At 38.0% G+C, this 14,660-nt stretch overlaps 1 protein-coding gene across 1 annotated transcript in view; it reads right to left on the reverse strand.

Annotated features, from left to right (window-relative positions):
• Nucleotides 1-14,660, reverse strand: part of PREX2 (phosphatidylinositol-3,4,5-trisphosphate dependent Rac exchange factor 2) — a gene marked incomplete at its 3' end in the record, with an annotated part of 187,125 nt that overhangs the window by 6,139 nt on the left and 166,326 nt on the right. Inside the window, exon 38 of the mRNA XM_082014802.1 lies at nucleotides 5,345-5,447. Coding sequence (XP_081870928.1) covers nucleotides 5,345-5,447 — 103 coding nt within the window. The remainder of the gene's footprint in view (nucleotides 1-5,344; nucleotides 5,448-14,660) is intronic.

Genomic DNA, 14,660 nt, shown 5'->3' on the forward strand with positions numbered 1-14,660 from the left:
GTTTTCTCCTCCATGTGCATCACTTAAGAGTTATCTACACTGATTTTCATCTGCCATTTAATTGCTCTATGATGAAGTCCTGTAAGAGTCTTTTGTAATTCTTCATAGTTACTTTTCATCTTTAAAGACAACTTGAAAAGACTTCAGAGGAGAATAGGGAAGATGATTAGGTAAGAAAACTGAAAAAAGAAAGATCAGATTATTTGATGTTCTTCTATCTACAAAAGTAGATGGCTTATCAGGGAAATGATAACCAAATTTGGGGCAGACTTTTTAGAAGGGCCTGTAGCAATAGGACACAGGGTAATATTCAAAACATTGAATATTCAAAATAATAACATTCAAAATAGAATCACAGAATCCTAGAATCTTTGGGTTGAAAGGGACCATTTAAGGTCATCTTGTCCAAACCCCCTGCAATGAGCAGGGACATCTTCAACTAGATCAGGTTGCTCTGAGCCCCGTCCAACATGACCTTGAAGGTTTCCAGGGATGGGGCATCTACCACCTCTTGCCAGTGTTTCACCACACTCTTTGTCAAAAATTTCTTCCTTCTTTCTAGTTGAAATCTCTCCTCTTTTAGTTTAAAACCATTACCCCTTGTCCTATCACAGCAGGCCCTGCTAAAAAGTCTGTCCCCATCTTTCTTATAGGCCTCCTTTCAGTACTGGAAGGCTGCAAGAAGGTGTCCCTGGAGCCTTCTCTTCTCCAGGCTGAATAACCCCAACTCTCTCAGCCTGTCCTCACAGGAGATGTGTTCCCTCCCTCTGATCGTTTTTGTGTCCCTCCTCTGGACCCTCTCCAGCAGGTCCATGTCTTTCCTGTGCTGAGGGCTCCAGAGCTAGATGCAGGACTCCAGGTGGGGTCTCACCAGAGCAGAGTAGAGGGGCAGAATCACCTCCTTCGCCCTGCTGGCCACACTGCTTTGGATGCAGCCCAGGATGTGGTTGGTCTTCTGGGCTACGAGCACACATTGCTGGCTCCTGCCCAGCTTTTTCTCCACCAGTCCCCCCAAGTCCTTCTCAGCGGGGCTGCTCTTGATCCCTTCATGCCCCAGCCTGTACTGATACCAGGGGTTGACCTGACCTAGGTGCAGGAAAATACTAAAAGTCTATTGCTAAAAAGGGTGTAAAATCTGGTCTCTAAGGCAGCTCCGAGGAGACACCACCATAAATCTGGCCCCTTATATATGAACAAGTATTCTCATTGCCATGAGAAAAAATGATAGGTTTCTTTTCAAGCTACACACTAATGTAAGGATAATTTAAGTACACTGGCGAGAAGACAGGAGACAGGGAAACAAACAAATGAAAAAAATTAAATGAGACACTAAGTAAAACATCCTAATGAAAAGGTTAAGGATACTTTGGAATAGATCACTTGAGAAGCACTGTGCAGGAGTCTCCACTACTGGAGATTTAAAAACAAATGTGACAAGTGTCTGTCATGAACTACATATGGACAGCTGATCCGGTGCTGGTTACAGTTAGGCATGTTGAGTTCAGACCTTCATCACCTTCAGTGTCCTTTTCTCAGTGCCATTTTCTAAAATTTTATGTAATAAAGAAACCTCACCATGACAGACTGCTGAGATTGGCATATGATTAACAAAACTGAGAGCCAGGATATACATATACATGGGAAAACTAACTAAATTAATCATGTGTAGGTCCTGAACATTAATGCTGTGACTGTCTCTGAGAAGAAAACCAGCCTATTTTTACTTGCATCACTCACTAGATAAATTAATTTTAGTGTCTTGCTCACATAATAAATCAAATACATTGATTTAAAAAGGAGTCTAGCTTCATACAACCATGTAATTTATTGTTTAGCAGGAGAACAAATTATACATTCCTTACAACAACCAGATTCTTATTTCTTTTGAGGAAAAGCCCCCAAGAATTACTAGCAACTTGCTACATGACATCTCTGTCTCCACCGAGCACCATTATACCATTTCTATTTCAATATACTGTTAATTTATATTTCTCCAAAATTATTCTTAAAGCTATAGCAATATAAAGATTGACACTGTCTCACATAGGCATAAAGGGTAGTTGAGCTATGCAGGTCCAGAATGCTTCCCTCTGCGTACCAGTACTGCCCGAGCACTAGTGAAAGACGCCGGCAGCTCCGAGGAGACACCACCATAAATCTGGCCCCTTATATATGAACAAGTATTCTCATTGCCATGAGAAAAAATGATAGGTTTCTTTTCAAGCTACACATTAATTTAAGGACAGCAAGAACCAGTCACATAAAGAAAACAAATTCTCTTTATGCCCTGCTCAGAGAGCTCTAAATCAGTACAATTCTTATGAGAATTACTCAAAATGCAGTGCTGTTATACTCATGAAAAGGCACGGAAAAATGATTACTCATTTAAAAGACAACACAAATTCTCTCCTAGCCTTTTCTATTTATCAGTTTTTTAGTTAACTTTCTTCCTCAGAGCCCTGTGCCCTCCTGCAGCTCCTTTCCTAGGCCTCTGCCCTCTCCACACTTCACTGCATCCTGAAGACACACTCCTGTCAGGATGCTTTACATAGTATTTTGTGGGTGCTGATGTTTATTCATGTAAACATAGATGGGTAAATAAAGTTACTAAAAGATAGTTGGGATGTTTTGTCAAAATTTTTATTTTAGCAATCAATCCAGACTGGATTAGCAGATGAAAAACAGAAACCACTTAACTAAAACCATCCCACAGACCCAAGTTCATACCAACTCCCACAAATTGGTCTCTTTTCTTTAGTTCTCACAATAATAGGTGCAATTACTTTGAAACTTGTTCCAACGATACAGTCAGGGCTACTATGAGTCTTGTTAAACATGACCATGACCTCATTCTATTTAAAAGAAAAAAAACACTTCCTGAGTTCATCCATTCAATCAGATGTCTCCATTTATTCAGTGCTGGTACCCCAAGCTGGAAGAGGTATCAGCTTTGAGTAGAGACAATTTCCCCTTGTGGAAAAGTGATAGTGCCAGAAGCTAATGTTGCTGGCTTCTCCAGAGTAACAGATGAAAGAGATGGCCTTTCATTTGTACCTCCCTGTGGCTAATCTCTTCATTCCACAAAAGATTCAGGGTGTAAATGCGCTAATGGAGTTTTTGTTTGGTTGGATTTTTTGTATTAAGCCAGGTAAAAGACCTAGTATTGCCCTTAACTAAATGTTCTGCATCAAATGCCAAGCAGCCCTTTTTTTTCTTCCCCTCCAAGTTTTATGGCCTGCATTATGCTCCTGACAGTTAAATCCTACAGATAATTTAATCATTAAATCCAGAACAGGTTTCTAGAAAATACTATAGTGCATTGTTGAAATAACTTCAAAACATTTAGAATTTAATGGAGGATTGTATTTCTACTACAGACTCCAAGACTGATTTAAAATTACAACAAAAGATTAGTAGTTTATTAAATGCTGTAGTGGTTTCCTGCAAGAGGAAAAATGTGTGAAAAAAGTCTGGCTTGATATACTAGCAGACTTTATTTGCAGTGTCTGTGGGTGGTATTGAGATATTGGTATCTCTAACAGCTATTGATCACCTGCTGTTTTACTTCAGAGAATGTAGCCCCACTGCAGGCTGCTTTCTACATCTTTATTTGAGCAAGTACAGTTACAGCTGCTCAAAACCATGCAAGTTACTATTTTTTTTTCATTTAATAAACTGCAGAAGATCCATAAATGAATCGGCATTTTTAAAACGGTCTAGAACTGTACATTGAAAATATGCCATTCGACGGAATACATCCTGCAAGCAGATGTATGCACAACCCTAAGCCCACGTTTTTTGATGGCAAAATACCCAGATCTCCCTTTTGTCTAGGACTTCAGGAGCAGACATATCAACCTATCCATGCAAGTTTATTCTTATATAGCAGTAGCTTTCTTTTCAAGTCAACTTAAAGCTGTAATTCCTGAGCAGACCTACACAATCTGATTCAAGAACCTTGAGGGCATTTGTTTACCACAGAAACTTAATTTAGGCACTGAATAAAGTGAAAGTCCAATATGAAAAGGCATGAGACTAATCACTCTGATATACCCATGTTAGGCAGCAGCACTCACATATAATTGATCAGAATCTATGTCTTGGGAATATCTATGCAATTGCTTTAACAGACTACAGATTTGATCTAGCATATGTATATTTTTATCTATGGCAAGTTAAAAGTAAAGTACAGCTGTTTAATAATTTCCACAACTAAACTGTGATTGCTGAATAGAATATGTAGCCGACTTAATGAAAATAATAAAATTAGATGCAAATTAAAACCCAGAAATTATGAATCTTGTCTTATCTGTGATTAATTGTTCCAATATTTAATTAACTTTTTCTTTCACTTCAAGACTGAGCAGGCCCTGTATCTTGTTTATGTTTTTGTCATAAGGTTGAAAGGTACCATGGGCTGGGACACATGTTCCATATGCACTCAGAGCAATTAAGCCCCCACTCAATCCCTCTGTGATCAGCTGAATAGGTTGAGCTCTTTAATCTTCACTTCATAAGACTTGTCTAACAATCTCTGGATCACTCATGCTCCTCCTTTGAACTCCTTCCAAGATTCCAAACATGTTTTTGATAGCATTTATCTGATAACAAGATATTCCAGGAAAAGTTGTGCCAATATAGTAAGAGTATATTCCCCATTTTCAGTTGATATTGCCTAATATCCAGCATTTTTTGTCATACCTTAGCACTCAGAGTTCATGTTGAGGTGGTTATCTATCCACAACAGCCTCTAAATCCTAATATTATATTACGACCAAAGAGTGAAAAACACTATTTTCAAATACGCACATTGTCCTCAGAAATCTTGCCCAGAAAGTTAAGAACCACAGTATTTATTTCTCCCCTTCCTTCCTATGTTTCCCCTTCATTCAGTATGAGTCAGTTTTCATTAACAATAGTTAATAATATTAAGTTATTTTTATGGATAATATATATTAAAATAAATATTGTCTTACTCAACAGGCTATGTGGATGTAAGGGCGATGCCACAGCAATTACTATACAAAAATTGTTAAGTAAAACCATAATCTTGTAAAAATTAACATCCATTTACACATACAGAGAAAGCAAGCATCTGGTTAAAGACAGCCTGTTCCGTTATTTGAAAACAAACAAACAAACACCTTTCAGTCAGAAATAAAGGAAGAGAATTAAAAAAACAACCCAAAAAACCCCCAGCAAAATACCCAAACTGAGAAAACTGACACCGACATTACACAACATTAAGGTGGAGGTTAAAAAATGCTTGGTGAAGTCCTTCCTGTTTGATGGTAACACCTCCTGTTAGGAAACATCAAGATCTTACCCATAGCGAGCATCTTACCTGTTTGCGCATGACATCTGTAGCTTGCATGATATAGCGAGGAGGAAGCCCATGGCTCCGAGCCAGAATGATCACTTGCTCCAGGGTAACACTCAGAGTGCAGCTGCAATGAAAGACAGAAGTCGGCTACCTCCTAGCAGTGATTTCCTTGAAAAAGTTGCTTTTAGAATAATTATGTTTTTAAAAAAAGTTATAAATAAAAATATTACATAGTGCACCTGCCCCCTATCCCTCCCCTCCCCATGCAGACATTAACCTGGACACTAAAATGTTTCTTAAGTAGAAAGACTTTGAGTGTAATAACAGTTCCCACCAACTAACAGCCAAATGCATTTGCCTTTCTTGCTGTTATTTAAAAAAAAACAACAAACAAACAAACAAAAAAAACCCAACAAGAACCACAACCCAGCTATGGCTCTTGCTTGGCAAGAGCATGAGAGAGTGACAACCCAAGGAGGAGATCTTTTTGCAGTTATGTAAATCCCTTTCCAGGTGGTTTCTGTGCATGTTGCCTCCCACCCTCCACTGTTAACGCAGACCCTAGCTTTGGTACCAGGATCCTGACCTCTTGGCATTATTTTAGCTTGGTTGTTCTCATGGCACATTAGTACAGTTCAGTCCAAATAAAGAGACACTTTGCCCTTTCAAAAAATAAAATAAATAAATAGGGCATTCCCTCAAATAAACTATTGTCTCCTACACTGCCAATCTTTTTTCAAGTAAATACCTGAGGACAAAAACCGATCATGGTACCACATCCTAATGAAAAGGCCATAATTGCTGTGGTAGAGCAACCAGGAGAGTTTTGGAGCTAAAGAACTTTCTCTAGGACAACCTGTCATCACACCAAACAAGAAGTAGTAGAGAAAGTCATTTTGGACATGCCATCCGATTACAGTTGTCATGGTGAGGACAAGGATGGATAGATGGTTCCTCATACACTCAAGACCACAGCTGTAGAACATTCACAGATAAAGGCAACAAACTGAGTAGAAACAGGTACTTTTTGAAAAGCCCAACATGTTTGAGGGTTGCTATCATCCAAGAAGTGAGAGTGGCTTCCTTCTGCACCAATAAGCTGCTTGATGATTTTTCTGTTTTCTTTCAAAACCAAAGTACTGCAATAATCAAATCTCTTCAAGCAGAAAGATCAGGTGTACAGAAAATGATTCTACCTCAGCAGAACGTGACAAAAGCTGAATATTTCAAGTTCAAATAATAAAACTAAGACACATTGTTAAAATATACTTTGGAGTAGCCTTTTGGCAAAATCCTGACCAAAAGATTCTGCATAGCGTATATTATGCTCCCAGAACAGACAATATGTTTCAATCACTCATCTTGCTGAGCAGAAGATCTGTAGGAGGAAAAATGTGTCTGCACTTATTTTCTCACTGAAGAAAAAACCCTGACATGTTTTAAATACCGCTTAAGTAAATTTATGGACTGTAAAAGTTTCACAGTAGTGAGTGTAGAAGATATTAAATTTGATCTGTAGCTTCATTAATGGCCTTTCATTAAAAATTTATAAGCTAAGTGACTTTGCTTGGTAATGAAATAAATTTTATTCCACAGTTTCTTGTATACACTGACCTCAGAATTAACTTGAAGCAAAAATCTATTGATCTTTTATGTTATACGTTTGATTAAGGTGCATAATAGTTAAATACTAGACTAGAAATTCTAAACATTGTTTTCATCTCGTCTTTGAAAGGTGAAATATTGCACAAATAAAGTACATGCTCATAATATTTGCCAGCACCAAAATCTAAACATCTAACCTTCAAGAACACACTGCAAAGGAAACTTTGTCCCATTGACAATGGGAAAAAGCAGAAGTATCTGAAATCTAATTTGGCAGGTGTAATCTAAGCCAGAGAAAAAGGGCAGAAAGTCTCTGTGGGTGTAATAGAGGTTAATGGGCTCCAAGTACAGCTTTGAACAAACCAGTTACTGAGCAAACTTTCCCAAAAATCCCATCTTCTTGGAACCCAAAAGAGTGGAAGAACAGAAAAATCATATTCTGCATGTGTGAATCAAAACTAACAAAAGAACATCCTAAATTAAGGTCATCTTGAAGAATTAGGTGCAAACACTAATCTTGTGATAGGAAAAGACTTCCAAACTGCTCTCTATCCAAAACTTGATGAAATGGCTGGTGATCAGGGACACCATGAGCTGTCTACATTTTGACAATGCCAACCATGATTCAGAAATAAGGTTGGCAAGTGCGCAGAAAAAAACATAACCAGAGTGGGAAACACAGAGACAAAGAGTAAAATAGCATAATGAAAATTTCTTTAATATGCTACTATGGAAGTAGGCAACAACTAGAGTACAGTCCTGAAACATGTAAACAGACTAAAATCAAAGATCTCACTCCAAGGCAAAAAAATAGTAATTCTAAAGATAATATTTTTAACAATATTTTAACATATCCTATGAAATCAGTACCCAGGACACTCAAGGTGACAGCAGTGATGATGTTAACTATTATCACATCACTTCAGTAAAACATTTTACATTTGAGGCTAAGTCCTACAGTAATGCTGGTTAGATACATCTACTGTTTCTTTTAAAAACCATTCTCACTTGTTAATGTATGTTTAAAAAATGTTAAAATAAGATCAGTGTCATGATTTCATTTCAATATAGTATGTCATTAGAGATGCAATTTAATATTGTTAGATTTTTTTTAGACTTAACATTAGGAAATATTTCTTTACCAAGAGAGTGCTCAAACACTGGAACAGGCTTCCTAGAGAGGTGGTCAATGCCCCAAGCCTGCCAGTGTTTAAGAGGCATTTCAACAATGCCCTTGATAATACACTTTAACTTTTGATCAGCCCTGAAGTAGTCAGGCAGGTGGACTAGATGATCATTGTAGGTCCCTTACAACTGAAATATTCTATTCTGTTCTTTCTTTTTTTTTTTTTTTTCCTCTTGAGGCATGTAAAATTCTGATGAATGGCAGAATTCATAAAATTAATTCATATATATAATGGCATAAGTTATTGTTTATGGCTTTTGTCATGTAATTATGGAATAAGGTCACTACTTTCTAAATGTAAAAAACAACAACATTGGCTTCATTTTGAATACCGAATCAATGAGATGGCATTCTCTGTTCAAACCGATCATATAAACCTTCCACAGCGCTATGCTGAACTGACTCACTAGTAAACCTGTATTTACATGCTGGTGCTTTCTTCCAGCTCTTCCGATATAGTTTTTGAATTACTACATATTCACTACCACAAATCAAACTACCCTGGAACTCAGCTGTGAAAGAAACAAAACCACACACGAACATTAGACGGTAACATGGTGAAGTCATAACTGGAAGTACCTCAGCAATAGGACTGCCAAGCACAGAGAGAACAACCAAATGCAAATTTAAACCAATACAACTTGTACAATTTTATGAAACAGTATGAGAGCTGTGAATTCCTCATATGGTAAGACTGTTCCGGTGGTTTAAGCAAGGTTCAATTATCAAGGAATGTCAGGAAATATGTGCAATATGTAATAATTCTCCCCCATTTTGAGAGCTGATAAGCAGATGGTTTTAAAGTTTACAAAGCAATTTGGAAGCAGTTCTGACCACTGAAAGTATCTGGTCATTTGGATGCAATCAGCCCAGACAAACCAAACAAGGAAAATATTAGGAGAAAAACTCCTTCAATGCTCTCACAACATTCTGTTATGGGAATCATAAATCCCAAATCCATATATTTTACAGTGGAAACAAATAAAAATCTGTTCTCACTCCCTCGCTTTTTCTCCCATCCCTTCTTTTATGCCAGAAAAACAAAAGACCCAAATTCATCATCTCAGAATTTATGCCAGTTAGAATCACAAATTCCTTGCCTTGACAGATTACAGCAGCAAGGCAGCACACACATTTGGCTTTCCCAGCACAACTGGGCTGAGAATTCCTCATTTCACCCATTTGGTTTCCAAGAAACAGAAGTGGCTGCAGCTGCTCCCAGCCCCTGCCTGCTATCCCCAGTCTCCCATTAGTCATGACAGTATTGATATGAAGATTAAATACAAACTTTCAAGCAACTTCTGGATCAGACCATCCTGAACAAAAGAGGTTAAACAATTTTGCATCACCAATAGTTTGTGTCTGACTGGATGTGATTTTTATTAAAGGGCAGCAAATCGGCTGGATAGATATAAACCTACACTAAAAAATGGAGTTGTGAAAGAGGAAAACAGATTGAAATTTCCTAAGAAATTGATTATTTTGTGACAGCTTGTTTAATGTCACCTGAAAGGAAAAATAATTTGAGTTTATGTACACTACCTACAGAGCTGCCACTCAGCAAACTGTATATCTATGTTACCAGAGTAAAAAGAATCTAAATTGTTCAATTCGTTCTCAGGTTTCCATTAGGATTCCAGCCATCCTACACCCAAAGATGCATCAAAACATCCCTTTGAAAAATGCCCTGAATAGAAAAGATGTGGTGAAACAAATTGGTTTAGTAGCTACCCCAGTCAGGGATGTCAAAATGAATTATGTTCTGGCTATGTGAATAGGAAAAAAATATGAAAAGGATGAATGTATGCTTAGTCTAATTAAAATCTAACACTTCTACTCAACATGCAATTTAATGCCACTGTTGTTATTTTAATTACTTTATTCCATACATCATAAGCTTATCACTCCTACATTTGACCATTTTTTAAACCAGTAACACTATTAAGTATTACAATTTTTTCTATTATCATTTAAATTAATGATTATAGAGCAGCTATTATTTATGTCAGTGTATGCATCAATTAAAAACTTAGTAGTAAAGTAAGTCACATTGGGGTAAAAGATTTTTGGGGTATTTCTCTATAATTACTAGTGATGGCTGGGTAATATGTATTGATTCTGATGGGTAACCCAAAGAAGAAAATAGGCCATGATAAACCTACAAAAGTGGGAAGAGGTAATTCAGGACTATAAGAAATAAGCATTACAAGTATAGACAGGTCTAACTCAAGACTCTCTCACAATTTATAAGCTGTTCTCATTGTGGGAATATGTCCCCATGCAAGTAAAGTTGAAGTTTGTATTCTCTTTGCCCATATACCGAAACTTTGATGAACAGAATTTCATCTTGCAAGGAGAGGGAAGTTGGGACAGCCAATAGATGACCATTTAAGGTCATCTTGTCCAACCCCCCCTGCAGTGAGCAGGGACATCTTCAACTAGATCAGGTTGCTCTGAGCCCCGTCCAACATGACCTTGAAGGTTTCCAGGGATGGGGCATCTACCACCTCTCGGGGCAACCAGTGACAGTGTTTCACTACTGCCATTGTAAACAATTTCTTCCTTCTATCTAGTTTACATCTATCCTCTTCTAGTTTAAAACCATCACCCCTTGTCCTGTTGCAACAGGCCCTGCTAAAAAGTCTGTCCCCATCTTTCTTATAGGCCTCCTTTCAGTACTAGAAAGCTGCAAGAAGGTGTCCCCGGAGCCTTCTCTTCTCCAGGCTGAACAACCCCAACTCTGTCAGCCTGTCCTCACAGGAGAGGTGTTCCCTCCCTTTGATCATTTTTGTGGCCTTCTCTGTCTTTCATGTGCTGAGGGCTCCAGAGCTGGATGCAGAACTCCAGGTCTCACTGGGGTCTCACCAAAGCAGAGCAGAGGGGCAGAATCACCTCCCTCGACCTGCTGGCCACACTGCTTTTGATACAGCCCAGGATACGGTTGGCGTTCTCAGCTATTACCCTGCACGTTAAATATATTTATTCCATTATGATGGTTCAGTAATCATCAACAATGCTTCAAAATGTGACCATCTGTGGAAGATACTACAACACCAAACCGAAATGGATAGTCCATGGTTAAGGGGTCTTCTGCCCTTTATCCGTTAGGCATCAGCACGCACAGGTTGCCTTCACAAGAGGCACCACTGTGTTTACATAGTTGTGCAAACCTCAGAATAAATATACCCCAACTCCTGTATCAGGCATACACCCACCATCCCATGACAGGATATTCAAACCCAGCTCTACCAGGTATTTTCAAGCTACCAACAAAACTCTGACTTGCTGAAGTAGATGGCATGAACATATCAAGCTAGAGAATAGGTCTTGGGAGGTAAGTATACATTAGCCATATTTCAGACCTAACCTTGGTTAATGACTTCCTTTGTAGTTTACAAATATAATCAGGTTTATTAGATTCAATATTAGTAATTTTCAATTCTGAAGCATGAAACATGCAGTAGGTAATGATGATTTTTTTTTCTGTGGCTTATTTGGAAGATTACTATCATCCAATCTATTTCTAGAAATAAAATGTGACTGTTCTACCTTTTTTTAAAACAGAGAGCTTTACAAAGAACAATGGAAAAAACCCAACAAAAACAGCACTTCTTTTCACCATGTATCTGTCAGTGTCAAAAAACTGCATAGAGCATCTTTTCAGAAAGATTCTTCCTGTAAGATCTTGTCACCTTTAATCAGCTGGAAACATTGCAAGGAGGCACTTCCACCATTAAGTAGTTTTTGTTTGATGAAAGAACAGCATTTTCAGAGTATCCCATGAGCCTTTTGTTTGCTCATTCTCAGTCATACTTGCTAAAACAAACAAAGAAATCTAAAGTCAACTGAAAACTCAGCTTTGGCCATTATCTCTTGCTCTGTGCAGAAAGTCTTTCACATTACAGGCTTCTTCCCATGTAAGCAGGCAAGTAAATTGGAATTTACAACCCATCATGTAAAGTTCAGGTTATTCAGTTAACTCTCTTCCACCTTAGAATTTAAAGAAGATTTGGGCAAGTTTTTAACATTACATTGTTCAGGTGGATCTATTCTATTTTTGTTGTAATGTAGCCATTTTTGTAAGGAAGAATCAGATTCTCCCAAAGACGTGGACTGCAGGTAAGGTAATGCTGCAGGAACTGAAGCGTGAGAGGATTTTAGAGAGCAAGGTGATTGAGTTGTGTGTCAACTTTGCTACTAAATGTCTACCCTGGTCCATTATGTTGAAAGAAATCCAAATAGAAAAATAACATCACCCTGAAATCCATATTAGTAACAAGTTAGATCCACCTCATCTGTCTCAGTGCATTTTATGCACTTCTCTGCATTTTCAGATACCATTTAAAATGAAATAGTGTCTCATAATTTAAAACATGCAAGAGAACTCTAAGACTATAGTCCTTCACATATGTATTAGAGATGAACAAAGCAAAAATGTACCAGGTTCCTCCTGAAAGGCAAATATAGATGAAAAATAAAATGATCATCACTGTAGAAACAACCTATTTGTGCTCAAAGTCTTGTTTACATTGTCTTAAGATAAATTCTTGCATATTTAATAATTATGTAACTGTTTTCAAATAGTAACCAACACAGAATTAAATACTCTAATCCTAAATTATTTTACAAAAAACAAAAGTTTGTTTATGCCTCAGTAGGTAAGCTATCACAAAAAAATCACTAACTGTAGACAGACTTAACAAAACTGCCATTTAAAAAAAGAAGGGAATCTTGACTAAACGGGAAGGCAGCAGGATTAAAAGCACAGTTTAGACCAGAAGGCTGGAGAGGAGCAAGCATTAGTTTTTCAGCCTTGCTGACCTGCCTCTGAAAGTAGTCTCATTGATGCCAGAAAGCTTTCTTACTGTGGAGCTAATAGTCAGCCTAAATACAGCTGCAAAACTTCAAGGAGACTTTTTGTTTTTTTAGCATACAGTCATTGAGCTCAGAACTAAATGCCTACAGAAAAATTTCTAAAATAATCCAAAAGGAAGAATTCTTATGCTAGAAAGTCTTCAATATAAAGTCAGAGTTCCTGTTTTTCACCTTGTTTAGTTTGATTCACAGAAAGGCAGCTGGCCATCATGGACAGCTTATGGTGTAACCCTGCTTTGCTCTGTGGAAGATGGAGCAGGTTTAGCTGGATCGCAGGAGCTGTGCCAGCTACAGGAAACAGCATAATCAACCCTTGGCAAAATCCGCCTCATCATTCAGCCGAGCGTCTGCCAGCCAGAACCCCACTGCTTGAAGGATGGTAACACTAAGGAGAGACTTTCTGGAGGGGAAATCGAAATTCAGAAAAGGAAATATGACAGTGATTTTTCTGGGGTTCATAAGATTATAAAATACTTATTTTCTCTTGATCCTTCAGGAAATGCAAAATTTTAAGTAAACTTGGGATTTGTTTCATTTGGATGCTTGAAATTATTCCTTTGAGCCTCTAAGGCCTATGGTCGCTGAATAGACTTCTGCAGCTGCTGCACCTAATTTCATTTTGGCATGGAAAGAGGCTAGGACATGTCTGTGCAGTGCAGTCTCGCTCTTCTCCCTCAAGCAGGAGCTAGCATCATAATTCAATAAAATTTTAAAGTGCCTTTCATCACCTACATTTGTACAGAGTGATTTCAACTTCAAACAGAACGAATACAAGTAAAGAAAGCAAAGTATTGTTTACAGGGTGACAGCTGATTGGCAGGCAGAAATATAATTATGGATGATAAAAAAGGGAAAATAGAAATGCAAACTATTGATTTCTTGGACTAATTTAGAGCTCTGTTCCTGATGTTGATCAACAAGGCAGTTCACTTTGATAATCCAAGAGGAGTTTGTAGTATTCACATGTCACTTAGGACAGTGAAGGTTAGAGGGACTTATTTTTCCCCCATCCTTTTTTTTTTTCTAGTGATCAAAATATATTTGAAAAGAATTGCTGTCTGAAATAGATATAGGATTTCAGGCTGTAATGTAAATTGGTAAACTTATTGTCATAATAAAAATCAAAGCAAAGCAATCACCAGCAATTCAAAATCCCCAGCATTATCTTGGATATAGGGATGAAAATGTGAACTCTATCAAGCTGTTTTAGCCTAGTGCAGTGTAAAAAGCAATTTAATATGGATCACAGAGAAGTCAGAAACCAAGACACTGCTGATCCAGAGATCAGCAATCACTGTCAAAGCAGACAAAGCTGCTGTTTCATAGTTCTTGGCCTCTTCTGCACTGGACTGCCTCCCAGCACCTCCGTCCCAAGCTATCTGGGATTTGCTTCTCGTTAGAAGGAGTGACAGACACCCCCCACCCCCTGTCAATCCATGACACCTAAGTTGAGAAAACACAGAAAAGGGCTCTCCAGTCAGTTCAGTAAAAGACGGATAAATTCAGTGAGGGAAAGTTCATATATATTTTGTTTGAAGACTGTTAAACGTATCTAAATTCCAACAGATCAATGGTTTGCTCAGTTCCCACTCCCCACGAACAAAAAGAAGATGTTGACCAGCAGAACCCCCTGCACTCTTCCACAGACTCTCAGACATTCTTTCCCATTAG

This window comes from Phaethon aethereus (genome assembly GCF_964289735.1).
Source record: "Phaethon aethereus genome assembly, chromosome: 2".
NCBI classification, from domain to species: Eukaryota; Metazoa; Chordata; class Aves; order Phaethontiformes; family Phaethontidae; genus Phaethon; species Phaethon aethereus.